The sequence below is a fragment of the Dermacentor variabilis genome, chromosome 3 (assembly GCF_050947875.1).
Source record: "Dermacentor variabilis isolate Ectoservices chromosome 3, ASM5094787v1, whole genome shotgun sequence".
NCBI classification, from domain to species: Eukaryota; Metazoa; Arthropoda; class Arachnida; order Ixodida; family Ixodidae; genus Dermacentor; species Dermacentor variabilis.
Window position 1 is genome coordinate 45,088,635 of NC_134570.1, and position 27,775 is coordinate 45,116,409.

Sequence of the window (27,775 nt, forward strand, 5' to 3'; positions counted from 1 at the left end):
AACCAAATTTATTGGCATCTAAGCTCTCATATTGAACCCTTGTCTACAGTAAGACCAGGGAAACAGTTATGTGTTTACATGCACTTCAGTATGATGTGGAACCCCGTTGATGTATTTTTCGGCACATTTTCGTGGCTACTGCATCACATCTACATGGTACCGACCTATAGCCATTTGACTCCTATGTATTATGTTCCCATTTGATACCTTTCAATTCTGTTATGTTCCCGTATTTTACATTGCATTTTAAGGCAGTGGTCATGTAAATTTAGCCATGCAGAGGCAAATTCACTCTCACACATTGCTGAGAAAACAATAAATGTTTACTTGCAGTTAAGCCTGTCAAATCCCACCTGTTGCCCCACCTCAAAATGCAGGAAGTACAAGATTGTCAGTCCCTACAAGTGTGTCTAGGCGTGGTGGGGGTTTTTGCCAGTCCCCTAAAGTTGGTCAGCTTCGCCGAATTGTGAAACTGGCTTAACACGGATGTAATACAGCGAAGCTGACTTGAAAAATTTTGCGGCGAAGCTGACTTTCGAAAATCGGGTGTGCATTAGATTTGTACTTTGTTTAGGAACTTTAATGTGATTTCTACATTAGTTTACTACATTGGACACAGAAAATGGGTGCACGTTTATTTCTGGGACATGTTAGAATCAGGAAATACTGCCAAATGACTCAGTGATGTGCTCTGCCATTTTTTATGCGAAAGAATCAAATGGCCCATTGAGCGAAAGAGCACCTGAACTCACATTGCCATTGGCTGCAACCCCAAGTCATGAGCATGTATTGACGGAGTTCCCATTGGCTGCGGCGGCATGTCATGAGCTGCACCTTGATGGAGCAGAGCGGGCAAAAGGGAACACCTGCTGCAGCGGTAGCGTGCCAGGTGTTGCATGAGGGGAGAGGGCATCATCACGCCGCCACGTCACCCTTGCTCTCGGCACAAGTGCTTCTTAAAGGGACACTAAAGGTTACCAGAAACTCAAGTTAAAGTGGTAGAGCAATGTTCTAGAACGTCTAAGGCGTCAATATAATCGCGAACAGAGCTTTAGTAACCGAGAAATTGAGGTAAATGCATGACACGATTTGAGACCCCCCAGCGACATTCCGGTACTAGCCCGATGACGAAAGGTCTCCTCATAATTTGTGTTACTAATACTCAACTACTCGTATTAAAAATATTATTTCATTCGATTATAAGCTGGAAAAAATGCTACTTGTCTACGTCTATTCGATTCTAGGAAAAAATAACATTTTGACGTTACCCTTCAGTAATATGGGTGTTCGAAAGGTTTCGTTTTCGCTCGACTCTGCGCCGCGCACGCTTTGGAGTTTCAGTAGTTTCGTTATCGCGTCGTGCTGTGAGGGTTCTGCTCGCGAAACTTTCATTTGGAACAAGCAGCGAGAATGCCACGTCCATGTGATGTCGTGGGAAGCCCTCGTTGCTTTCCCGCTCCGGAGAGCCGGTGTCGAGGCCGCCGTCGTAGTACGCAACGACGCCGGCAGTGCGAGCCCTCAGAAGCAGGTCGCGCTCGTCGGTGCTCAAATCGCTGAAGTTGAGCCCACCATCGCGAGCCAATCTGTCGGTGTCAGGGTCCATTGCGACGAGCGTCGAAGTTAGCGTCATAGAATGAAGTACCAGCTTATGGGCGTCTTGCGCTGGAGTGTGAGGTATAGTAGCGGCGCCTGGTGGCGGTGCGGGAAACGACATCTGGGTCGTGCCAGCTTGGGTCGTATTGAGCCCTGGCTGTGGCGAAGCACGTTTCTAGGCAGAGTTTTGCGTCGATTCGCACATTTTTATGCCCTGTTGCGAGTGCGAAAAGGCTCGTCGCTTCTCATAGACCACGCCGACCACGCTGCGAGCTCGCTGCAGCCTATAGTTTAACGAAAACGGACTCTCCGTGTGCCGTGGGACGTAACGTGGGACGTAATTCGTTTCTCCTTCCGCTAGCCACCATACTCCCGCTTTCGCTCTGCTGTCGGCTCTGTCTTGGCTCTGTTTCTGGCCGCGCGTTCGCGTTTTGCGCGGAAAAGCCGTAGCGCCGTCTGCGGACGCCGTTCTACTCACCGATGGTGCAACGTCACTATGAGACCATGATGTCAGTTCTCCTCGATCGGAGGGCGGGCGATTTGAACTGCGCTAGAGGTACGCGGACGCTTCAGAACGCATTTTCTCTTAAAATAAGTCTCTCCTTGGCACGAAACAAGCGTTTCGAGGTTTCTGGGATGGTATTTCAACAGTCCACGTTGACTTAATAGTAACCTTTAGTGTCCCTTTAACAGGGCAAAGCCAACGCCTCCTAAGTTTGCCTTTTGCTTTATGACATCATGCTACTTGGACTGAAATATTCACTGTCAAGCCCAGCGTGACGAAAGCGGTGATGTCAAAATCATCGCGGCTTTCTTGGGAGCATCCCCATTAGATTCTGTGGCAGTCAGGCAAGATAGCATGGCATCATGGATCGTAGTGCCCAGACTTGTGCTACCTAGAAGGCGTTGGCAGAGCGGGCAACAGGGAATGCCTGCTGCACGGTAGTGCACCAGGTGTTGTTTGAGGGGAGAGGGCATCACTGCAGCAGTGGCATGCAGCGTTGGCACCACAGGCTGCTGCTGCTCGCTGGCTTGGGCATCACATACCGCTGTAGCACATTACTTGCAGCACGAAACTCAAAGGACCTCTCAGCGCCGTTCAGTTGGACATTAATGCTTTTTCGTGCACAACTCAAAAGAACTGCTTAGGTGTCCTTGGATTTTTTTCTGCATCTCGTTTAATTTGACCCACCAGATAATTCTACCAGTTTTGTCTGTCCCGTCAGGGTCTAATTAACAGATGTCGACTGTACTTTATTTTGAGGGGACACCAGCAACACTAAAACTAGGAGATTTCCATTTTTGTTATCAAAATGGCTGAATTTATATGCTGCCACACTAGTGAAGGGGCCTGCAGGGTGAAATAAACTTCTGGTATTGTTATAAATTACTTCTGCAGGGTGAGTGGTAGTGCCTCAGAGATATCCAAATAATTTGGCATGTGCAAATTTTCAATGTCCAAGAAACCTTTCAGTAACTGGATAGGTAGGTGTTCCTGTTTGCAAAATATTGTAGATATAGATGTGGACATCTGCACTCGTGGCAAACTCTATGGCACTGAATTGAACCAGAGCATGGAGCACACAGAACTTAACTGCAACATATGACTCTATTCTACCTAGCTACTGGTACAGTAAAACCTTGTTAAACTGTACCCACTTAAACAGTACTTTCGTTTTAAAAGTAGTAAAGTCAAATCCCCAACTCAGCGGTTATTGAACATAATACATTTTGTATCCGCATAAACCATACCAGCTTATTGCGTACGTATCGGTTAACATGTACCAGTGTTTCCACTTTTCGTCGCACAAACACGGCGGTGCGTCGTCTCCATCGGGCGGTCCAGCAGAACAAGCCTCAGAGATCAGAACAACAGCCTCCAAGTGCCCTGTGCGCTTACGCATGAAGCCACATCAACACCAACATCATTTCGGCGCCATGCAGAGAGCGTTGTGGCGTCATGCAAACAAGGACTCGCGTCATGCTGAAGCTCAAATAAAAAAGACGCGGGGTGTCCAGCATAGAAGAAAAAATATACATTGTTTGTGCTATCGAACGTGGCATGAAGAAGTTGGCGCTGGCACGCGACAGGGATCTACAGTGGAACACCGATTATCCGACTTTCTCGAGACCGCGAAAAAGTGCCATAAAATGCGGGCGCCATAAAATCGGAACATAAATTATGCCTATAAGAATACTACTTATTTCGTGCGATGGATTTACGAGAAACTTCAATGTAAGCTACTAACGTACTCTCCAGGGCTTGGAAATCCAAATTACAAAAAGCAAATGCGATAAGAATTAATGCTGCAGTACAGGTACCGATCATGCTTTATTCATACGAATTTTCATGGCACTCCACTGCCCGCTGCCGTGATTCCCGCCAGCCGTGCGAACTTTAAAAAAAGTCGGTAAGTTTCTTTTGGACCTTGTTTGATCCGTGAACCAAGAGCTTTCGCTCGAGTTGGGCAACGTCCGAAAGGAAGTCCTCTGTGACGTCGCGTGAACGGACGAAGTTCCAGATGCCGCCTATGTTTCGTAGCACCTGGTGAATGTGGTTGGCATCTGTGGCGTCATCGTCCTTATCCGATGTCGCAGCGGTGTTGGCACTAGGCAAAGCCTCCTCGATGGCGTCATCCAGCGACACCTCGCCGCACATCACAACATTGTCGTCGGCCTCCATGTACTTGGCGAAGGTCGTGGTGAGGTTTAAACCCTCAAAATCGTCATTGGCAAAGCCTGCATCGGCCTCAAGCGGCATCGAGGTCGTTGCATCCGCAGCAGAGGAGGTAGTCTCCCACTTAAAACCACAGTGCTTGAATGAGAGCGATTGTGCTTCACGACACTGTGTTCCACGAACTGGCAATAAAATGCATGGCGTCGAGCACAGTGATCTTTCTTTCCGAGCACAGTGATCTTTTTTTCCGACTCGGTGCGCTCCGTAGCTGCCAGCCGGCGCTGCACTAACCGCTTCCGGTATCCTTGCTTGACGCACTTAATAATGCCGGCATCCAGCGGCTGCAGCCAGCCTGTGCTGTTGGGCGGGGAAAAAACTATCTTTATCATGGGACATCTTTATCATGGAACTCAAAACCTCCACTGAACGCTGGTCGCTAAGATTACGAGGAAGAACACGTGCGATTAACCTAGGCCTCTCCGCGCTACCTTGTCGGCGATCTGCTACTGGGAAGGAAGTGGGAAGGAGAGAAACTCTTCCCCAATGCGACGAGAGGCGACACCGCCGAGAAGAGAGAGAGAAAGTGATTGTGGAGAAGAAAAGGCACTATTTCAGCACAGCAGGCATCGCAGGCGGCTGCTGGTGGGGGGGAGAGAAATGCTTCCCCAACACGACGAGAGGCGACGCCACTGAAAAGAGAGGGAGAAAGTGATTGTGGAGAGACAGAGTGAGGAAACAGACCCGCGACACTTTTCTTTCGTCCACCGTTCCGTCCCGCACTTCGCGAGAGTCATCGTATAATGCGGGTCAGGCGTAAAATTGCGTCAGATAACCGTGGTTTTTAATGCATTGCTTCTATGGGGACTTCGCCGGGACTTCGCTAATCCGTCGTAAAGCCGGGGTTGTCGCAAAACTGGGGGACGTATAACCAGGGTTCCACTGTGCTGTTGACTATGGTGTGTGGCATTTGGAAGGCAAAGAAGTTGCTCGGCAACCCCGCTGCGACCGCAAAGAAATCTAGACTACGAGGTTCGACTCTTTGCCATCGTTGCCTCTGTTGTTGCCGAAGTGTCGCCTAGCATTAGTGATGAGGACGACACTAAAGCGACAGCACAGGCGAGTCGGGCCCGACACAGGCAGAATCTGCGCGTTACGTCCCGTAATGAAAGAGGCACCCCACGACTTCTGCAGCGCTACCACCCGCGTGCACGGAGAACATGCAAAGCCAACAAGGAATCTGCCGTGCGGCTGTTTGCCGTGAAGAGGGGGCTGGCTGAAAAGCTGGCTCGCAGCTTCACTAAGTTTGAGGTCGCTGTTGTCACTGTGAGGCCACTGCGGCATCAAACGAAAATAGCACTTTTCTCACGCAAAGTGAATAAATACTGCATGGTTTTTGCATGGTACTGCTTGGCATACTGCAGCTTGCCCTCAAAACTGCTGATAATTAGCTGAACAATCTGCAGCAAAACGGTTTATTTCAACAGTGACGTATGCTACCTTTGTTAGCAGAAATCGGTGAATAAGGTCTGTTTGAAGCAGTGGCGACCCGACAGTGGTACTCAAACTTTATGAAGTTCTCGGAGTGGTTGTAAGTCAAACGCCTGGCATATTCAAAACGCTTAAGTGAGCTATGAAGTTTAAGGAATGTGACGTAGAGACCTCTGAGGACCTGTAGTTGGAGGCTGACTGGTTTTCTGGCCGCCCTAGTCGTCGCAGGAAACACCCGGATCCAGTAGTTGTCGCACCTCTCAAACAAATATGTCAACAGATAAGCAATAACAATATCTTCCCATGTTTGCCTGCAGGCAGCAAGGGAAGCGCTGCGCTGCTATGGTTGGCTGCATCATGTGGCATTCGCTGTGGAACTGCCGTCCTCCGGCTCGTCAATGTGTTGCCGCGCTGTGGTTTATTCCTTTCATTGTGACCGAAATGCGCAGGGCACCTGGTCAATATGAGTGGACCACTCTCTCGCACACTCCAGTGAAACATTTCAGCTGCTGAAAAAATGTTCACAATAGCCAAGATTTTCCTCTACATGGGATTGTTACATCTAGGCTCGACTCGGACATGCTAAGGCTCGGTACTGGCTACGCTGTTTTCTTCAGTGGTGCTTTAACTAGCATAGAAAATAAGGGGAAGGGCAAGAATCAGTTTGGTTTGGCGAATGACTTTAGCAGGTGATGAGGCAACAACTTCATAAATGCTATTTTTGTCAGCAAGAATGTGAAAATACATTACTGAAAAATTCTATAGCATACTTTCTGTGCAAAAGTCATCGCTAGAAACACAGTGTACACGCTGTTAGTTGCCATAAAGTTTGCAAGGTTACAAGTTCCTTTTAGTGAACTCTTGATTATCTGCTCACTCAATAATGCTCACTATTGATAGCATCAGTAGTGGAACACATATTTAGAAGATTGTTGTTCGACAGTGTACTAACGGCATCAAATAAGTGCGAACAGTAGCACATTCCCCAATCATAACTGAAGGTAGAGGGCGAGCTGTCGGCTAGTCGCCACCAGAGATGGGCTTGCACATCCAGCTTTCCCACAGGGTGCGAGAATGCTCACTCTGCTATTAGTTTTTTTTTTTCCCCATTATCTCACTTTCAAATCGCCGTAAACAGGAGGCAGAACTATAGCAGTTGTGCAACGATCCTCGCATGTGGGCACCCTCTTTTGTAGATTTGGCAGGATTACCAAAGAGAGCTCTGTAGAAATACTAATATAAGGTAATGTGGTTCTTGTCTCATGCCATGAAACACTTTCTTTTCCTCGGTCAAACATTTAACCTTGTTCCACCAAGTAAGTGCGATGTTTGTGTTTTGAGAGAATACTACATCTGTCTAAAAAAGTTAGTGTTTGTTTTCATTGCCCCCTTTAAAGGAGACCAAAGCGAAACAATAAACCAGTTTTGTCTAATGAAGCATTGTTTGAGAACCCTGCAGGCAGTCATTTCAAAAAAGTAGTTTGATTATTAGATGAGAAAATGAAGGTCCAAGTATCAGTATTTGAATTTCGCGCCGAAACCCCAGCGCCGGTACGTCAGCATGACGTCAGGGATACCAAAGTATGTTTTCGCATTTGGGCCGCGTTGGCTGAATAAAGGTTCCCGAAACTTGCCAGGTTGAATATTAGAACACAACCTTTATTAGAACCTTTAGAATACAACGTAGTCAATCTGTACTGCTATATACAATCAGTACGCCCTAGAAGATGCCATCAAAATCCAAGACGTCACAGCCCCCAGGTGCGGGAACTTTAGTAGGTGTCTCCACCCTTATTTCGTTCTTGCATTTTTTCTGGCTTACCAAACATATTATCTTTGTAAGAGTGGTGTTTTTGGTGTTGTAGAACGGTAATTTACTGATGCAGAAGAAATCATTTTTCACTTTAGTGTCCCTTTAAGGGAACACTAATTCCAAAATAAAATGTGTCGTCCTTGCTGCTAATGGTGTTCCTCTCTGATTCCCGGTTGTTGAAGAACATCACATCATCCATATCATTTCATTTGTGAAAGTAGCTTGTTCACTTTTAACTCTTTGACTGCGAAAGATTACTCTTAAGCTGGCAACGAAATCTTTTACACTCGCTTGATATTGCACTCTACTTTTATGCCATTCTCAAGAGAAAAAAAAATATTTGTCTTGCAGTGCCTTGGTAGTCCTATATGCTAATACAGTAAAGCTCCGGTGATGCAATCACGGCTGGTGTGAATTTCAGTGTGACACGAATTCGTAACATTCCGCAGCCGAAATACATTGCTCAAAATAAGAAAAACATCTGCTGTTGCCAACGCATTGCTGCGCCGCTGTAGATCATACAAACACATGAGCCACAGTTCCGGCGGCGGCCAAGACAGTGGAGTGACTGGCACAGACAAGTCGGCAAAGTGGGATTTGGGTGTGATCCGTAGCCACTAAGCAACTGGCTATGTCACGCTGCTGCGCAGTCTCTCATTGGTCCCCCTGTTAAGTGGACCGGACCACATCACAGCCTGATGCTTTGACCATCGGTGAAGAAGACGAAGACCACTGCAGCAACAATGACTGCGGCACCAGCCACGACAGGCTATCCTCAACAGCAAAACGTCCCTTGCACTAGACATGCTGAGCTGTTCAATGGCATGCGAAAACATTCGTGAGGTCACGTGCGCACACCTTTACGCCTTCCAGAAGGTGATCGTTGATGGTTTGGGCAAGAAAAAAACGCACATGGATAGTAGAACCACGTTGATATGTTTTTTGAGGGACTGCAGAAAAAAGTAAAAAAATAAGAAAAAACATCACAGCCAGGGAAATGTAACTTTAAAGAAGGCCAGCAATCACCACAGCTATGTCATAAACGGCTTGGAATGGTTGCCATTACACTTGTCAAATGTCTCGGCGCTCGTACTGTGACTGAGGACGTTGCGTGCGCACGTGTATAATTAAGGGACATGTACAGTGTTTTATGACAGTGACCCCTTTCAACTCCTATATGCGCGACTGCAACATTTTGCCTGTGCTTCACCGCATAACACAGCTCCATTCGGCGAAGCTGACTGAAGAGAACTAGCGATTATGCTACGCACCTTACAGACTCCAAAATAAATGTAACGCTGCACTCAATAGATCTGGCCCAGTGTGTGTGGTTCCCGGTGGGCTTTAACTGATGCACACTTCGTTTAGGGTGCTTCATCAACTGCTCTGTGCACATGGCTTGTGAAATTTTGGTCGCTTACTACAACATGTCGGTCGCTTGTTGCGACGCAACAGTCACGTGTTGCAACGTAAAAGCTGACTGCAACACTAACTAACCGCCACATTCAAATGCAACTTAAGATGGACGAACATTACAGACTGGCGACATATCAAGGGGAACATAGTACGTACATGGAAGTCAATGGGATTTAGGTCAAGGCGGCGAAAACGCGACATAGCAGCCAGGGAAACGCAGCAGCAAGGACATAGCAACAGGGTTCCACTGTATTAGGAATTTTTGCTGCTAAAAATGAATTCTTTTTTTTCTTCATTTTGTGTATGTTTTGATACGAATTTTAGGTGATATAAGTATTTCACACAACCCTGTGAAATTCGATTTTACTGTAGATGGATAGCTGTTGCAAACCTCAAGAGTGTTGTGAGGTGCTGCCTGTTTAAATAAATATTGTTATGTATCTGTAATAGACAATAAGGATTGATTGACTGTCTGTAAGAAACAGCATTGATTTCATGGTTGAGTGATTGAATGAATTATTTTTGCTCGCAGACACACAGGGCTGGGGGGTTAGCCCGCGAGGTGCAGGCTACCTGTTCGGCAGCGACGTGGTCTCGCAATTCAATGCGACCAACCACATTGACATGATCTGCCGGGCCCACCAACTGGTCATGGAAGGGTACAAGTGGCACTTCAATGAGACCGTCCTCACCGTCTGGTCAGCACCAAACTACTGCTACAGGTGACTGATCACATTCTGCCTCTTTGGACATCACAATTAATCTATTCATTCTTAACTTGGTCCAAACACAAATGCAGCCATTTGTGTAGGAGTTATTTTTTATGTAAAAGGCAATCAGATGTACTCCTACTTTTTCAAGTATAACTTCTGTCTCCCTTTTGCCAGTGTGGGAGACCTTGAAAGAGCTTTCGTGTATACAGTCGAATCTCGTTAATTGGAACTTCCAGTTTATTTGTACTGACGCTGTGGCCTCATCAAAGTTGTGTGTATTCCAATGGGCGAATACGCCTGGTAATTTTTTACGCGCAAGCATTTGCGACGGTTAATTCTAACATACTGTGCTCCAAAATGCTCTCAGCAACGCACCAAATCACGAAATCACGTGGAGGCGCCTCCAACCAGAATTGCTAGGACCCCGCCATAGAGCGGAAATGCTTAGGGAAAAACCCCTCAAAGCCGCACGCGAAAAAAAAAGAAAGAAAAGAAATGTGGTGGGAATTTCACCCTCTCTCAAAGGGCAAGGTCGCCATTTCTACGTCATGCTGTGATGCCCCAGCCACACTAGCGGGAAAACGCGCACCATGGGAGGGATCGGTCCTGGACCAATTTTTCATGTCTCACTGCGGTGGCAGGCGAGCTGCGAGCGGAGGAGACCAATAAGAGTGGCCCCTACAGTGACATACGCACGGGAAACTGGTTGTTATAATATACGGTACGCTGGAGTGAAAGCATAAACATATGAAGGCAGTGCGCGAGGTTCGGCGTTGGACGAAAAAGAGCTTCCTCGTTGGGCGTCTGGCCCATAGGAGCTATCGCCACCCGCACCACTACGCCACACCCGAGTCAACGCTGTCGCCTGCTGAGAGGTTACCGCGCCCTGCTCTTCCACTGGGCAACTGGCCCTGGAGGGCTGGCGGTCCTGAAACGGGGCGGTCGAGCGTTCGGGTGAGCGGCCACAGGGCTACCCCGCCAGCTGTGGACGCGACCTGGTGATCCCTGCGACCTGGTGGTGAGCCCTGCGAGGCGGTCCGACCTGGCGATCCGACCCGGCCGTCCGACCCGGCTGTCCGACCCCGCTGGCCGACATCGGTTCCACGAGGTCTCTGACACGGCGACACGTGTGAAAGAATCAAAGCATCCAGGAAAGAAGACTCGCCGATCAAGTGACAGCGACGACAAGAACCCTGGGACTGCTGTAACTTTCCTCATCGACGGGATGCCAGTGGTTGAAGGCCAGCTGCTGGGAAGAAGTGTTTGTGTACTACGAGACACCGGTTGTAATACCGCAATTGTCAGACGAGAACTCGTTCCAGAGATGAATGTGACGGGAAGAACAAGCAACATTGTTCTTCTGGACAGCTCTACAAGATACCTACCTGAAGCTGTCGTAGAAATGAACACGCCATGCTTTACAGGCAAATTAACAGTGGCATGTATGGACGAGCCCCTCTACGACGTAATTCTGGGAAATCTTCCAGGCGTCGGAGGACCATATGATCCGGACTCTGACTGGAAGCACCCCGCTGCTCCCAACGCGGAGTCGTCGTCGATAGAAACAAAGCTGAGTAAGGCGCCTAGGGAGCTTCAGCATGTATCGAGCGTGGCTGAAGCCAAAACTGAAGAACAAGGCAAGATTCGTGCCTTGTGCGTTCCGACAATCATCTTACGTGACGTGACAAAAGGACAACTCATTGAAGAACAGTGGAAAGACCCGACGCTGAAACATATTTTTGCTAAAGTAAGCAAGTGGTTTAACTCGGGAAAGGGTCACAGCTGCGAATTCGTCAAAGAAAACGGATTGTTGTATCGCCTTTACCACCGGGCAACTGTGGGAGAACCTTTAAGCAGGTGGTCATACCAAAAATATTTAGACATGACATATTAGGAGTCTCACATGAAACATCACGGCAGGACATAACTGCATCAGGAGAACAACCGATCATGTCCTACAAGAACTTTATTGGCCAGATGTACACAGAGACGTAAAACGCTTCGTGAAGTCGTCCGACAAGTGCCAAAAGACACCCACTAAAGGGAAAGTACAGGCCGCTCCACTTCCTCGTCGGTGTGTGCTTGTGTGTGCGTGCAAGAATACAAGTTCGTTCAGTCCTGAAGATTTAGAAGCATCGACACAAGGCCCTCCGAAGTCGAGAAAGCGCCGGGTCCAGGCCAGCGGAAACAAGCCTACAGAGGAGCACCCCAAGCACGTGAGCAACAGAGTGTTGCGTTGGAGTCTCCTTTTGGCAGGAATATTATTGTACTGTTAACTACACAAAAGGTTGTGACAATGTCGGAGCTGACTACTTGAGTCGAGTCGCGCGTAATCACCTGTTAATATATCAAAATGCGATTAGACAATGTGAACACTCAAGCGCTTAGTGTTTATTTGAAACCGGACAGACCTGTGCATTAGTACTTCAACTGGGCGCAATGCCCTGTGATCAATGTGTGTCGTGTGCTTATATGAACAATCGGACAAACGTACACGACAATTTTCCTTTTCCTTTCTTTTCATCCCGCGACCTTGTGTTAGAATAGTTGTGAACAACTTTCTCGAAAAGGGGGGTATTGTTATAATATACGGTACGCGGGAGTGGAAGCATAAACATATGAAGGCAGTGCGCGAGGTTCGGCGTTGGACGAAAAAGAGCTTCCTCGCTGGGCACCTGGCCCATAGGAGCTATCGCTGCCCGCGCCACTATGCCACACCCAAGTCAATGCTGTCGCCCGCTGAGAGGTTACCGCGCCCCGCTCTTCCGCTGGGCAACTGACCCTGGAGGGCTGGCGGTCCTGAACCAGGGCGGTCGAGCGCTCAGGTGAGCGGCCGCAGGGCTACCCCGCCAGCTGTGCACATGACCCGGTGACTGCGGCCGGCCACCTGAGCCCCGCGAGGCGGTCCGACCCGGCCGGCCGACACTGCTTTCCGACCCCGCTGGCCGACATCGGTTCCACGAGGTCTCCGACACGGCGACACGCGCTTCCGCCTGAACTGTAGGCCGATTATAATTGAACGATACGTATATATAGCTGCATGTCGTCTGAGGTATTTTGGGGAACTGTCGCGTGTGTGTGCCGTTTATATATGGTGTGTGCGTCAACACAAGTCTGATGTGTGTTTGCGCTTCTGCGTGCTACTTCTACCTTTTGCTGGAGTGATCCTGCACCCAATAACATCACACTGGTATCATGCGGACCTGCCTGACTGCCTATTCGTACTCGCGTCTGGTTCAGCCGAGCCGCTTGTTTCGCACTATCGTCTGCTCGCAATGGCTCTCGCTTGCGCTTGTTTTGGTTGGCTTGGTTGGTCTCATTTGCACTCGTTTTCTTTACAATTATGCATCTAAACTGAGACATCTCGATGGAAAGGTTGTTGGAGACACTGCACCATATCCGATTCTGTATGATAAGACAAACCCTGAATGGAAGGACTCATTCCCCTTGTCTTTTGAATGCGGCGACACCACAGCAGAAGGGAGCACACCTACGTGATTATGATAAGTAGCAACGACTTCATCATCTTGATATGACGTGACTCGCGTTAATGACCCAGGACAAAGAACGTAAACACAGCATCGATATCTCAGCCGATGAAGGAAAAAACATGCAAGCACACAGAGGGAAGCAGCAGCGGAGGCCCAGTCCTGGCCTCGGCAACTCCGCTGCCGCTGCTTCAGTGGCATTAGGTGGCAGAGGTAATTAGCACCATCCAGCAAGTTGGCGAGAAAGCAGATCCGCTTCCCTTCCGCCCTTCCTCACAACTATGCTCCCCTCTCCCTCCTTCTCACCCCCCCCCCATGTGCGCCTCCAACCCTGCCAGCTTGGCACCATCATTTCGTTTTCTACTGTTATCAGGAAGCGAACGTTGGCCAGCATGGACAGTTTCGTGGTCCTTGCTCGCGGTGTGCTTGCAGGCCGCAAGGTTTCACAACTTGCACCCTTTGTGCATCGTGCTATGGTGCACGAATATTTCAAAAACAAGTCCTTCTTTTAGTTCAAACAAATTTTTGAGCCCCTTCGAGTTTGGTTATCGAGATTCGACTATACTGTCAATCCTGGATAAATTGCTGATTGATTTTTTTGGGCCTCACAGGAACTGAAGAATGGTCAGCAAAATTTAAGTCTGGAAAATTCGTTCAGCCAAAATATATATATATATATATATATATATATATATATATATATATATATATATATATATATATATATATATATATATATATTACGCTTAGAGTGGCTTAAAAATATATATAATAATGCCCTGCCTCATACTGCAGCTCGGAGCAAGCAGATTTGCTTGGATTTGCACAAGGGTGATGTATCCGTATACAGTTGACAAGAGCGCCACCACATTGGCAATCTTCGTCAGCAGAGATCGCCATGGAGATTGAAGAGACAAGCCACACTTCTTCACACCACATGGCTCTCGCAAAGGTGCAGGAGGTGGCACGAAGCACCCAATTGTGAAGCTACACGAACACACACAACGTGTCGTTCACGGCTGCTGATGACGCTGGAGAACACTTTCAGAAAGTGTTCCCGGTCTGAAAGGTAGCCAAAAGCTACACTTGCACCTGCACAAAGACTGCTGCAACCATGAAAGTAGTTGTTGACAAAGTGATCAATGTGATTAGGTAGCCATCTAAGGCTCTCTCCGTTTTCGGTCGTGATAGACTGCAACGAGCAATGACCTGGAAATTGTGCAGACGTTTACCCGATCGTTGCAAGAATGTTTGCAGTGCTTTGCTCGACAAAGACTTCCTCAGAAAGGCCAAAGCTACGATGGTTGTAAAGCTCCAAGCTGTCAACATCCAAGGTGCAATGAGTTTGTTGTGTGGCTCTTATGACATGTACATTGTGCATTTCACCTAACCAAAAGTTTCTGAGCAATAAAGCAGTATTTTTATTTTTTATTTTTGGAGTTGTAGTATTATTTAGCGTCTTGTATAGTATATTAAGGGGGGTGGGGTTTGTAGATATGCTGTGGTTTTTCGCACTTCAATTCCGCTTATTCATGGCATTATGGCGTCGTCGTGCATTCATTATGACATGTGCTTTGAGAGACGAGCAATTTTAATGGCCGCTAAGGAGGGGAACTGCCATCGCTCGGCAGCTCAACGCCAACTATTCGCAGATGGCAGGACCAGCGGGAGGCCCTTTTTAAATGCGAGGTTAGTCGGAAGGGCTCTGCGGACCTCGTAGGTGCCTGGTACCATTCCCGAATGAAGTGGTTGTGCGCCCTCTTAAGTGCTTAACTTCAAACAAGCTCTAAGGTGACGCGATCTCACGTGATCACTTACAGAGATAGTTTCGCTTTCGCGAGACTCAGCTTATCGCAGCGCCGAGCTCGGCACGATGCCAGAAACACTTGTCGGGGACGCTTTCGGTGCGAAGTGGGCCGAAATTTTGCAAAAGTGAAACCATCTCCAAAAGGGATCGCACAAGACTTCCGCCCAAGGAAGGCTATCTCCACCGCAGACAACAGCGACAAGGGAAGAGAACTTCTTTCCAAATTGTCCATCCATTCCAACTTACGCGGACGTGTTGCATAGCGTCGACAACATTTGGCAGTTTGTTTGTGCACACGCCCGCGTCTGCGACTTGCTTTTAAGATGTTGCAGCTCTTGAGAGGAAGCTGATGCTTTGTCGCTGAGCAAACATCCAGAAAAAAAGTCAGATTTTTTGTTTAAAGGTGAGGATAAAGATTCGCTCGCACTTCCTCCAATTAAATGGTTGATTGCCAATTTTTTATGTATAATTTGATCTACCTCCCTTTGAGCAGTACAAATTCGTGCCACGGGCCTATTCATGCTGTCTGTACTCGTTTTTTGGGCAAGACTGAGTGTCACTGCCTATACAGTTAAACCTGAATGTAACGAACCTCCATGTAACAAATTCCTGGATTTAACTAATTTTTTTCATTCCCCAACGCCACCCCCATAGGAGCCCATGTTTTTCTGACCTCCATGTAACGAAGGCATCGTGGCAATTAATGTTGTGTTAGCAAATTTTTTACGCTCATTTATTATTGTGAGCAGAAGCTCTACCGAAAATTTGAGTAAATAAAGTATAACTTTTGTAATCTAAATAAGCAAAGTGGTTGATTGCGAGAGGAATGCATGTGATCGCATTGTGCCAGAGCAAAGGATCCTGTGTGCCACGATGATGATGAAAGCCACTAGTTTCCCTAGCCGCTCTGTGACGAGCGGATCAGCCTCCTCATTTTTCGCTTATGCATCGGAAAACCAGGTGTCACTACCATGCCTGCCTGTATTGCCTGTTTTAGTTTTCTTTCTTTCTTCTTTAGGCTTATGCGGGTTGGCATGGCACGAGTGTATCGCATGTCAGCAGTGTATCGCACATTTCTCACGGTGTTTGTTCGCTTCAAAAATGAGTTTGGCGAGAAGGCACAAAATTTTGGCTTTCGAGGACAAGCTTTCAATTGTGAATGCGGTTGCCGAGGGCGAGAAGAAGGTTGTTGCTGCCTGGTTCAACATTCCAGCCAGCAATCTGTCGACTACCTTGAATGCTAAAGAAAGCATTCGCAGTGCATTGGAGTCGAGCACAAGTTCGAAGAAAAGTTGTCAAAAAAGAAAATGAAGTTGTCGACTTACGCCAATGTGGACAAAGCCATGTTTGCGTGGTGTTTGGACACATGGGCATGAAACATGCTCATACATGGGGCAGTCTTGCAGCAGAAAGCAAAAGATTTTGCATTGGGCCATGAGGACTTGAAAGCCAGCAATCGCTGATTGCAAGGATTTATGAGCCAAAACAGAGTCATCGAGAAAATCATTAGAGACAAGTCTGCATCTGCCGACAGCGATGCTTCTGCATTGTGCGCTGCTGAGAAGCTGCATGGTGTTTTCAGCTGCTATGAGGCGGCTGATGTCTGCAACTCTGATGAGATGGCTCTGTTTTATCAGATGTTGCCAAATCGCACACTGGCATTTAAAAATAAAGACTGCCGTGGTGGCAAGCAAAGCAAACTCCGCGTGGCGGTTTTGCTTTGTGCCAACAGCAATGGCAATAGCAAACGAATTTTGTTAGTTATCGGGAAAAGTGCGCAGCCCAGGTGCTTCAGAGGAACGAAGTGAATGCCAGTTAAATGTGTGGCCAGTTTTAAAGCATGGATGTCGCGGGCGATCTTTTCCAACTGATTGAAAGAGGTCAACGAAGACACCAAGCGATGAGGCCACCAGATATGCTTGCTGCTTGAAATTGTTCTGCACACTGCTTTGAGAGCCTTCAGATGTCAAACAACGAGTTGATATATTTTCCTACAAATTGCATATCCCTGATACAGCCATTGGACAAAGGAATCAACAGCTTCAAGTGCTGCTACAATTGACGACCGGTACTTCGGACTCCACGGGGAACCTAAATAAGTCCGAACTATTGAATGTCCGAAAAAAACGAATGTATCCAGAAAATGTCACTTTATTTATGTTTTAAGGCTCCTGTGCACAGAACAAATGGTCAGTGTGTTGCTGCATGCACTTCCGTTTATGTGGAACAACGTCCGCCTGTATTTCTGCCAGTTTTGAGTTTCGCTGTACGTCGATGCAAGGACTGCAAAGGCTTGAGTCAGATCTGCATGTGGAAGGCTCCGGAGCACATGGCCCATCATCATCCGAGTCAGAGTCACTGTTTGATGGTGAGAGAACTTGCTCAGTTATTTCACATATTCAGTTCGGCGCACGACGAATGATGTCCGCATTTGAGCTCATGGTAGGCGGCAGTTCAGCCTCTTCAGTTGTGGAGTCCAGCTCATTCGAACTGTGAGGGCACCATCGGTGCCATTTGATACAGCCGATCTATAACTTCACGAGAAAAACTTCTTGGAGCCAGCAGAGTGCTGTCTGGAACACAAACTAAACAAACAAGCACAGCATGGCAGAATGCTGTCCGCAACGCAAGCTCAACAAACATAATGGTAATAGTGAGCCATGCATAGGGGTACTGGAAAAGAATGTGATCATGGCAATGTTGATGCACCCTCACAACTCGAGCAAGGCCTCCAAAATTGGCATTTGCAGTTATATCTCACAATTGTAGAGTGTCGACCAAGGCAAGGCCTCAGAGATGACCATCTAGCAAGTAATCTCTGAGGCCATACTTGATGTTTCATTGAAGTTGCCAGAGGCGATAATGGCAGCAGAGTTGGCGTACGCTGTAGCCACGGACACGGTCCGGATAATCAAATGTAGAGCTGGTGGCTGTCTGAAATGTTGGTCATCTTTATACGTAAAGTCTATGGGTCCATTGGCGGTGCCGCGGAGCTGTCCGATTTATTGATCTACAAGTGTACTGCCGTCGGGTGATAGGTAAGATCCTCCTGGACCGCAGAGTAAGATAAACATGTTACATTATACACGTGATAAACAGACTGTTACGAAAAGGAAGCCCAGTGCACAAACGTATGTACAGCTATTTACATAGGAAAAGGTTAGTGGCAAACCCGCAGGCTGATACAAAGGTCACAGCTCCAGTAGACAGTCCACCACTTCCACTTCCTCTCCCTGTCCCTTCTGCACACACGATTTTGTCCAACTCCACCGTAACAATATCTCAAGCGATTGAGGTGCTTGCTGCATCATGGCAGAAGTTGGAACCCAGACAGTTTCACATTGCTTCACCAAGGCTCAAATAAAGGTCGTCCAAACTGGAATCTGACGACGAGGAGCCTGAAAACCCACCTGATGTCACCGAGCGTGGGATGTGCTGCGTGTAAATGGTGGAGTGCCTGACGACATCGAACTTGGTCTATTTTTGTATGCTGACAACGGCGCCATATGTACTGAAGAAATGTTAGATACGGCACTTGTTGAAATCGTGCAAGATCGCGGTGATGAGGAAGGTGCATTAGAGGCAGATCCGCTGTTTGCTGTGCCCGCTGTGAAAGAGGTGATGGGCGCATTTAACATCTTGTGTCGTCCCGTCGCCGTGCAGGATGGTGAAGCCACATTCCATAATTTAGCTTTTTTGGAGTGCTGCTTAATGTCATCAATCAGGCAGAAGAAACAAGCTAAAATCGTGCAGTTTTTTCTCCTAAATAAATTTTGAGAGGTGAGCTCACCTGATGTAAGAGCTTCTCATTTTGGGAATTTTCCTTTTCCATTATACTTCCCAATTTTCATGTGAAACTGCATCTAACAAAAACCCTGTATACTATAATGAAATATTGCAGACTTTCTTCAGTTTGTTTACATCAAGGTTGAACTGTATTCTTAGTTTTTTTTTAATTATTATTATTATACAACAGCTGGACTATGTGGCAGTTTTACGTGGCCCCCTCAAAGTCGTATAATTGGGGTTTCACTGTATGAGATTCATTCGATGGTCTCAAATACTTCACATACTTTGAATGCCGAGGGCAGACAAATACAGCCGTGAGTAACAGTGCTCTGTCATTCTTCTTTTACTTTGACCTTATCAGGGAACAAAAGATTTACTGGTTATAAATAAAGTACTGATTGTTTGAAAACAACTTGTATTTGGTATCTACAGCTGCATTGTATTGGCTATCTCTTGTGTCAGTATTTAAAGGGACTCTAAGAGAAACGCATAATCAGTTGAGACTGACAAATTGTCTTTCAGAACTCTGTAATCATTAATTTAGAGGTAGTAGGTTGATTATTAGAAGAGAAAATTAAGACACAAGTTTCATTTGTGAATGTTGTGCCATTATCCCAGTGCAGTGTCATGGATTACAATCTATTTTCTCATATTTGGGCTGTTTTAGCTCAGTAAAAGCTCTTGAAACTTGCTAAGTTCAGTGTCTGGCTATATTTAAACAAAATGTAGTCCATCTTTGCCTATATGTTAACTAGGTGCCATGCAGACACCGCCAAAATTTGTGACATCACGATGAACTGGCACAGGAACTTTCTTTGCAAGGTGGCACCTGTCTTTTGCTTCAGCATCCTTTCTGGTATCTTAATAAAATAACCAATAATAACCCACGCAGTTAGTAAATAATAATGATAAATAAATATCAACCTATGCAACTCAAGTAATTCTTTATCTTTAGTGTCCCTTTATGTGGTTTACAAATGGCATTGATTCCTGAATCATTACAAAACATTGATGACTCATAAATGCTATTGCCGATTTTAGTCGGACCTCGGTCATTAGGATTGTATTTCCAGCTTCCGCAGCGAAATTCCAGTAACACTGAAATGCAAAAGCGATTCTGTACCAGCCGTCGGGCAAACTAAATGACCCCAAGTGGTCAAAAATTTTATCCAGAGCTCTCCACTACATCTTTTAGAGCCCACATGTGTTGTGAACACCTAATCAAACGTTCATTCAAGTGGCTACAGCTCTAGTACTAGTGCACTTAGTGGCTTTGAAACTTTTGACAAAAAGAGTATGTTGTAGTGGATCCTTGTGACCTCTTTCTCCACACTTCTCCTGTGCATTCCCATATAAAATGTTCTTGCTTTCCTGTAGGTGCGGAAACGTCGCCGCCATCTTGGAACTGGACGAGCATTTACAACGGGACTTCACTATATTTGAGGCTGCACCCCAGGTTGGTCTCCTTGTGTATAAGGCCTAGAGTTTGTGGCAGTAATTCATGATATTAGCTCAGCAGCTTGCTTGAACTTGTGCCCATATATAAAGCTGCTGCAAGGAGTCTCCATGACAGTGGAACTGAAGGAGCGACATTGTGCGTGTACAGTCGCCGACTGATAAATCAGCTTCGCAGCACCGCCAATGCAGGGCATAGGCTTAATATGTAAATGCGGCTGATATTTCTGACAGCCGCCAGCTCTACATTCGATTATCCAAGCTCCGTCCACGGCTGTAGCTTACGCCGACTCTGCCGTCATTATCTTCTTTGGCAACTTTGGGGAGACGCCAAGTATGGCCTCAGAGATTACAGGCTAGGTGGTGATCTCCGAGGCCTTGTCTTGGTCGCAGCACTACGCTTCAGAGATTTACCTGTAAATGCCGATCTTGGAGGCTTTACCTTAATTGTGACGTCGAATCAACATTGCGATCAACATATCCTATTCCAGCGCCCCCACATATGGCCTGCTGTCGTCATTTTGTTTGTTGATTTTGCATTCTGGACAGCTTGGCCACCATTCTGTGCTTGTTTGTTTGGTTTGAGTTCTAGATAGCGCTCTGCTGGCTCTTGCATGAACATTTTTGCTGATGCCTCAAAGGCAGTGTCAGCAGACACACTCGGTAACTGCTTTCGTCGCACTGGATTTACCTTCGGTAATGAGCCCGACTCTGCAACAAGCTTAAATGCTGATATCACTGATGACCTGCGAGAGTGTGGTGTGCCGATTCTTGCCGCCGTTACACTTGATGACTTTGCAAGTGTTGACACCCCGGTGTAGTCTTGAGCCGAACTCAACAATAATGAAATAATTGAGCAAGTTCTCCCCCATCAAATAGTGACTCTGACTTGGATGGTGATGGTAATGTATCGTGTGCTCTGGAGCCTTCACATGCGGATCCGACTCGAGCCTTTGCAGTCCTTGCATCAACATACAGCAACAACATTGGCAGAAATACCAGCAGACTTTGCTGCATGCAAGCGGAAGTGTGTGCTAGAGCGCATTGGCCACTTCCTTGCACAGGGGCCTTAAAATGTAAAGATATCTCTTTTTTTTTTTTTTGTACACTCTTTCTTTTGGGCGGGGGGGGGGGGCATTCGATAGTTCGGACTTATTTACAATCTCCGTGGAGCCTGAATTGTCGGTCATTGACTGTGCAAGGTGTGTCTTCACCTGGCAGCTCCTTGCGAAATGTCACGTGTGCACTGCTTACCACAGTAAAAATGGCACTGCACTTGCGACACCTTTCTGGCTTACATAATTCTATAACATAACATTGCCAACATCATATGTTGGCAATGCCCAACATATTGTATGTGCTATATGGCATTTTAATACCCCAAAATTGTGATTTGGGAAACCTAAGAGATAGCTGGAAAACATAACATGATTTAGGAAACATAACTGAAAATGACAAACAAATGGATAACCTATTGTAGCATTCTTGATATGCTAGAAAGAGTGTTCAGTTGTGGATAGTTCAGCAAACCAATTATTAGAGCACAGCTTTTAGGCGCCGGTTCTCGCGGCGAGCGTTGGCATACCTCGGTGACCCTCGTAACAGAGTGAACAAGCGCAGCGAAGGATGAAAGAGCGAACCCAGAGTGCAGCTGTGGATGAAGGACGGTGGTAGCAAGGAGAGCACAGGGAGGAAGGCGGAGGAGGAGTGTGCAGCAAAACCATGAGGCAGAAAGCGGAGGAGGAGGGTATGGCGGAAGCGGGAAAAGAAAAGCGTAGTGCCGGCAAGACAGGCTCTGCCGCGACGATGGCTACGAGATGGCACCACAGTAGCGTGCATCATACATATGTAAACAAAGCGCTGCATGATTCTATCTATGGCAGCTACTGTGAATGATTGCACGCCATTTGGTCATTGTCTCTCGAAGCTGTTGAATCACCAGCTCGAGCATGTCGCAGCCGACAAATAAACGCAAATTTTTGTCACTAGAGGAGAAGGCTCGAGTTATGACCCAGGCTGAAGCTGGAAAGAAAAAATCAGTCATCGCGGAAAAATTCGGAATTCCGGCGAGAGCTCTCTTACGACAACATTGAAAAGCAAGCATGCTATAGCCAAAGTGTAGCTTCAGGGACATCAGCAAAGCACAAGAAAATTACTCGGCCGGTGCACAAGGCCTTGGACAAGGCAGTTTACACCTTGTTCATGAAGGCGCGGGCCAAGGAAATCGCCCTTAGAAGTGATACTGTGTGGCAAAAAGCACTGGATTATGCCTGCATGCTAGGAATAGATCACCTTAAGGCAAGCGTAGGTTGGATGAACAGATTCAAGTCACACCACCGCATCGTCAGCAAAGTTTTTTGTGGTGAAGCCGCTTCGGTGGATAGTGACGGAACACTACGTGGATGTCAGCTAGCCTCGCAGGCATCCTGAAAGACTATGCACCATAGGATACTTGTAATGCCGATGAGACTGGGCTCTTCTACGAGATGCTGCCCACCAGGACTCTGGATTTTAAGGGGCTGTGCTGCCTAGGAGGCAAGCACAGAAAGAAGAGAATAATCGTGCTCCTGTGCGCTAATATGAACGGTTCAGACAAGCGGCCACTTTTGGTCATTGGTAAAAGTGCCCAACCATGCTGCTTCAAAGGAAATCGGAGCCTTCCCATGAAGTAAGTGGCTAACACTCGGGCATGGATGACTTATACTATTTTTGGAGAGTGGGTCGAAGCCTTCGACCAGGGCATGGACAGGTAAGGCCAAAAGGTTTGTCTACTTTTAAACGATTGTTCCGCCCACGTCATTGAGGACACAGAGCTGCAAAACATGCAGTTAGTTTTTCCCACCGAACTGTACATCTGTCATTCAACCCCTCGACCAAGGGGCCATCCAGAGCATCAAATGGGCCTACCGTGAGTGCCTTATTCAAAGGCTGCTTCTGAACAAGTAATTAAGCCACGAAACAAAAGTGGACCTCTTCATGGCGCTCGAAATGATTGCCACTTCGTAGTGCGCGACGAGAAGCGCCATAATCCGCAACTGCTTCCACCATGCTGGGTTCACTGCAAAGGCTGCCGAGACTTCAGACTTTGAGAATGAAGGTAACGATGGAGAGGGGTCACCCTCTGATGAAGTCGCAGCCATGTGGGTAGCCCTGCAGGAAAGTGATCTGCACACCAATGTACATCCCAACGAGTAAATTCGAGCCGACTCATGCATGGTGGTGCACGAAGAATTGACGGACCAAGAAATCCTGGAGAGCATTCAGGAAGACTGCATTTCATCGGATGAAGATGAAACAGCCACGCAACATAAGCCCAGACCAGGGAGTACATCGCAGGTCATGGGTGCATTCGATACAATTAGGCATTGCATCGGGTCCCAGGATGAGATAATTGCTCTTCTGGCGGCATCCAAAAGTCACGTTGTGCCATCGCTTGGCAAAAAGTGCAAACAAGCTAAGCTGACCGATTTTTGGAATTAACTCTTACTTTTTGCGTCAGCACGTCACGTGTCGCCTATGTATTTGATATCACGACAACGAAATTTTTCGCGTGTGCCGTCAGTTTTGTTGTAGCGGGATCCAACTGTACCAGTAAATCTCCTCATGGGTCATCGCACGTCGCCATTCCCGGCCATCACTGCCAGCCTATTGTGATGAGCATGTTCACCTATCTGTTTCACAGCTCATGTGGCGTAGTGCCGTTGGAAGCAAACTGCCCGATTTTCATTGTCGATAACCAAAACGAGCTGCCATTTCCTGCTGCAAGCAGCATTAAGTAAGCATTGTGTTTTGCTCTTTGCAGCGTCATGACATCGTATTCTGTTGTCACCCACCAGCTCCGGTGCTAATGCTTTTTCTCGCTTCTCACATTCATGGGTGGTCAACGTGATGCTCTGCCCGGCATCGCTACAATATCATGGCCCAGCTTGACCCATGCCAAATTTGAGGATCGTGAACGTAAACTTGCCGAAACTGCAAGAACAACAAGTTGGGCCCCACCAAACTGAAGCGTATCCATGTTTCCTGCTGCAACAATTCATGCATTGCTTCGCATTAACTGCCGAATTTTTTATTCACTTCGAATCTTACGTTTTCCCGATTTAGTACATTTCTTTCTTGTGTTCTTTATCCAAGATGTTATGAACAAGATTGTACTGTATAAAAATCATAAACTTGTTTTAATTTTCCTTCATGCTGATGGTGTTCCCTTGCACCCGAAATCCTTGTTTCTTCATAGCTGCGTGATGCTAGAGAAATGCAAATATTCTGCTGCAAGGTTATCCGAAAGGCAAATATTGCTGCTCCAAAAATTGCTCAAAATCGGAATTCATCAGCAGCACCACTCAATAAAACACAGTAGCACCACTTAAATTACAATTTTTCTCTCTCTTTTTAATGCTTATACTTCCTTGGCTACACTCTATGTCCCCTGCTTATTCTCGTCCTCCTCCCCCATATAGGCTGGGGGAGTGAGCTATGCATAGATATAAATGCTGCTAAGGAAAGCAGTTCGTGCTCTGACAAAGAGAAGTCTCCTTGTTTCAACATTGGCTACAGAAACATTCCTTGTTCAACCACTGTTAATCACTTCAAGCTTCTATCTTCCGGTGAAATTTTATCCTATTTGGACTTCGCATCACTTGGTCTACAGACAGTTTATAGCCCGGTTTGTTTTCTTGCTGAGTCAAGGAACAGAAATACTGCTGCGAAATAAATTGAGGTGACCTTCCATACTACAAACAATTCCCATCCAAGAGAGAGAGACAAAAGGGAAGGAAAGACAGGGAGGTTAGCCAATGTAAATACCGGCTGGCTACCCTGTGCTGGGGAAAGGGGTAAAGGGAATAAAAGGAGAAGGAAGAGAGAAAAAACATCCATCCATTTCCATCCAAAGTACAAGGCTGAGCTAGTTGGTATTCAGATAGCATGATTCTGATGTGCTACTCAATATATTATACTTTATGTCATCGCAGTAGCAAGCGCAGCGTTGAGTGGTGTTTACTTTTGCAACCTCAGTGGAAGGGTGGCCAAGCACAATTAGTGCAACATGGTTTTGGAAACTCCCAGCCTGTTAGACAAACTATGGCAACTGTACCGCCATTTACTTGCATGTAGTTGTTAATGAGCTCTTCTACCCTGACCCAAAATGATGGTAGGACAGTGATTACAACCAAAATCAGTCACTAAGGTTGGTGGGCTGATGTAGTGGTGTCAGAGGGTTCACAGGTAACCTAATGACATTGTCATTTAATTACCGTAAGTCATGACAGGTTAAACACAAAATATAAATAATTCAACGCACCTGAGTGTCTGGTAAGGTGCTGTTTAGGTAGTTCCTGTTGCAGTAGTGCAGATTCACGCAAAACTGCAGGACTCTCTTTCTGTAAAAGCGAGGCTTTTACTTGCGAACCTGCCCGGGATTGGAGGATGCATGCTGCTGGGTTCCTTGCACCACCACCAGACAGTGCTTGCATCTGTGATGCGGGCTGTGTGGGGAAAAGAAAAAGAAAGAACCAGAAAGCTTGCCTTTGCACATAAGCAGCGGCGGAGGCATTGCATTAGCCTCTACAATACCTGAATAAAGACTTCCATGTCACTTCGTGTGAAGATTCAGCAAACATAAACTCGTATTTTGATTCTTTATGCACTAGCACAAAGCTTGGATGTATATAGATTTCAGAATGTTGGATCTGCTGCCTTTTTTCTTTCTTTTTGTTTTCCTTTGTCTTTTCTTTCAAGACTTTGAGTTCAGCACTTGTGACTTGCAGATGAGCTGTCGTTGCTTGGTGTGGTGGTCGTGTTCAAAGCCTTTTTCTTTATCATCTCGCCTCGCAGGAAAGCAGAGGGATCCCGACCAAGAAACCACAGCCGGATTACTTCCTGTGACATGTCCTCCTGCATCCATTTTTTTTTTCTAATTATTATTATTGCACCCAAATGTCGTACACCCGTGTCATATGAGAAAGACTTCTTTTGAACTGAAGACAATGCGTTTTGTTCACATCGACATCAGCATGGAAAATAGCACATGGCCTCCCCCTTCTTGCAAGATGACAGCCATCAGCTTGTCTCTATCCCAGTTCCTTCCCAAGTTATCTATGCTATCCCATATAGAAAGGGTCAAGACCCTCCTTTTTTGGCTGAATGCAGCCTGGAAGTGAGCCAGCCAGGACAACAAAGAGATTGTTGTGCCACTTTCCCGGCTGGGTCGGGTCATTCTTTTCATCATCAATGCTGCGAGCTGAAATTACATTTGTGCGTGGGTTACAGGTATTCTTTTGCCTCTTTTCTTTTAGGTTTTGCAGCTCGTATTTTACCTTGTTTGGCTGTTTGTTGCCTGAGGACCTACAAGTACTATATATAATATTTTGTTGCAGTGTACAGATAATGAACTCCTAGCTGTTCCTTTTTTTTTTTTACCTTTGTTTCCTTTTGCGTGTAATGATTTGTTTTTTCTTTACATTGGTTGGTAACAACTTGTGAATTTCACTAGATCATTGTAAAGCGGAACGCTATTTCAATAAATGCAAGGATGTGCCCATGTTTTATTGACCGTGTGGTGTCCTGTATCTGCTGACCACTTTGTGAACAGGCTACTGATGAATGAAAGGCTGCATTGTACAGAATGGCAGTTAAGCAAATTGGTAGGGATTTGCAATTTGAAAAGACAGGTGCACAAGAGTACAAAACACAAACACACAAAAGGAGCGAAAAGGATCGCAAAAATGCCATTTGTGTTGTCAAGGGCTCTCTGCTACTTGGTCAGTTGCACGAAGCTTGTACATTCCAGGAAGGGTTGTGCGTGTGTGTGTGTGCGTGCGTGTGTGTGTGTGCGTGCGTGCGTGCGTGTGTGTGTGTGTGTGTGTGTGTGTGTGTGTGTGTGTGTGTGTGTGTGTGTGTGTGTGTGTGTAGTCTTCATAGAATGCATCTCATTACATGCTTCACTTGAAGGACCCCTGTTAGTTTACCAACAACACCCTTGACAATTGATATCTGTAGTGGGCCCTTCTGGTAATTCTAAAGCTAGCTTTCCAGTGAGGCACTTTGGCCAAGCTAATGGTGGCATAGTTCCTTTTTCACTCGGCGCTTACTAAAGCGGTTAGCTTGACTTATGACATGGAGAATGAAGACGTGGCTCAGGTGATGAGACCATGCACACGAGACAAGCCATAACTAATGCCATCATTAGTTGGGCAAATACACTATCTGGGAAATTGCACTTATGAACTAAGAAAACTTTTTTTTTTCATTGTAATTACTGCTACTGGCACTTTCTTTATAGTGGTTTAGTTTAGTTGTTTTGCTCTTCTGATATATTGACCTGCAGCGGCACAAAGTAGCTGCTTGGTGCAGTGCAGTGCTAATTCTGCACATTACTGCACGAATATATGTTGAACATTGCACACAAGCAGGCTTATTTGTGTTGACTATATCTCGCAGCAAATAGCTGTTTAACATGTATTGCATGGCCTTTGACATTCCCAGTGTGTAACTAATGTCACCACCTTCAGGAAGTACAAACTGCAAGAGTGTATA

General features: G+C 46.5%; 1 protein-coding gene across 2 annotated transcripts in view; it reads left to right on the forward strand.

Moving 5' to 3' along the window:
• Positions 1-26,787, forward strand: part of Pp4-19C (protein phosphatase 19C) — a 41,084-nt gene extending 14,297 nt beyond the window's left edge. For both annotated transcript variants that reach the window (XM_075684900.1, XM_075684901.1), the window contains 3 exons: positions 9,520-9,709; positions 20,162-20,240; positions 26,075-26,787. In XM_075684900.1, the coding sequence (XP_075541015.1) occupies positions 9,520-9,709; positions 20,162-20,240; positions 26,075-26,125 (320 nt within the window). In that variant the 3' untranslated portion in view covers positions 26,126-26,787. The remainder of the gene's footprint in view (positions 1-9,519; positions 9,710-20,161; positions 20,241-26,074) is intronic.
• Positions 26,788-27,775: the final 988 nt, after the last annotated feature.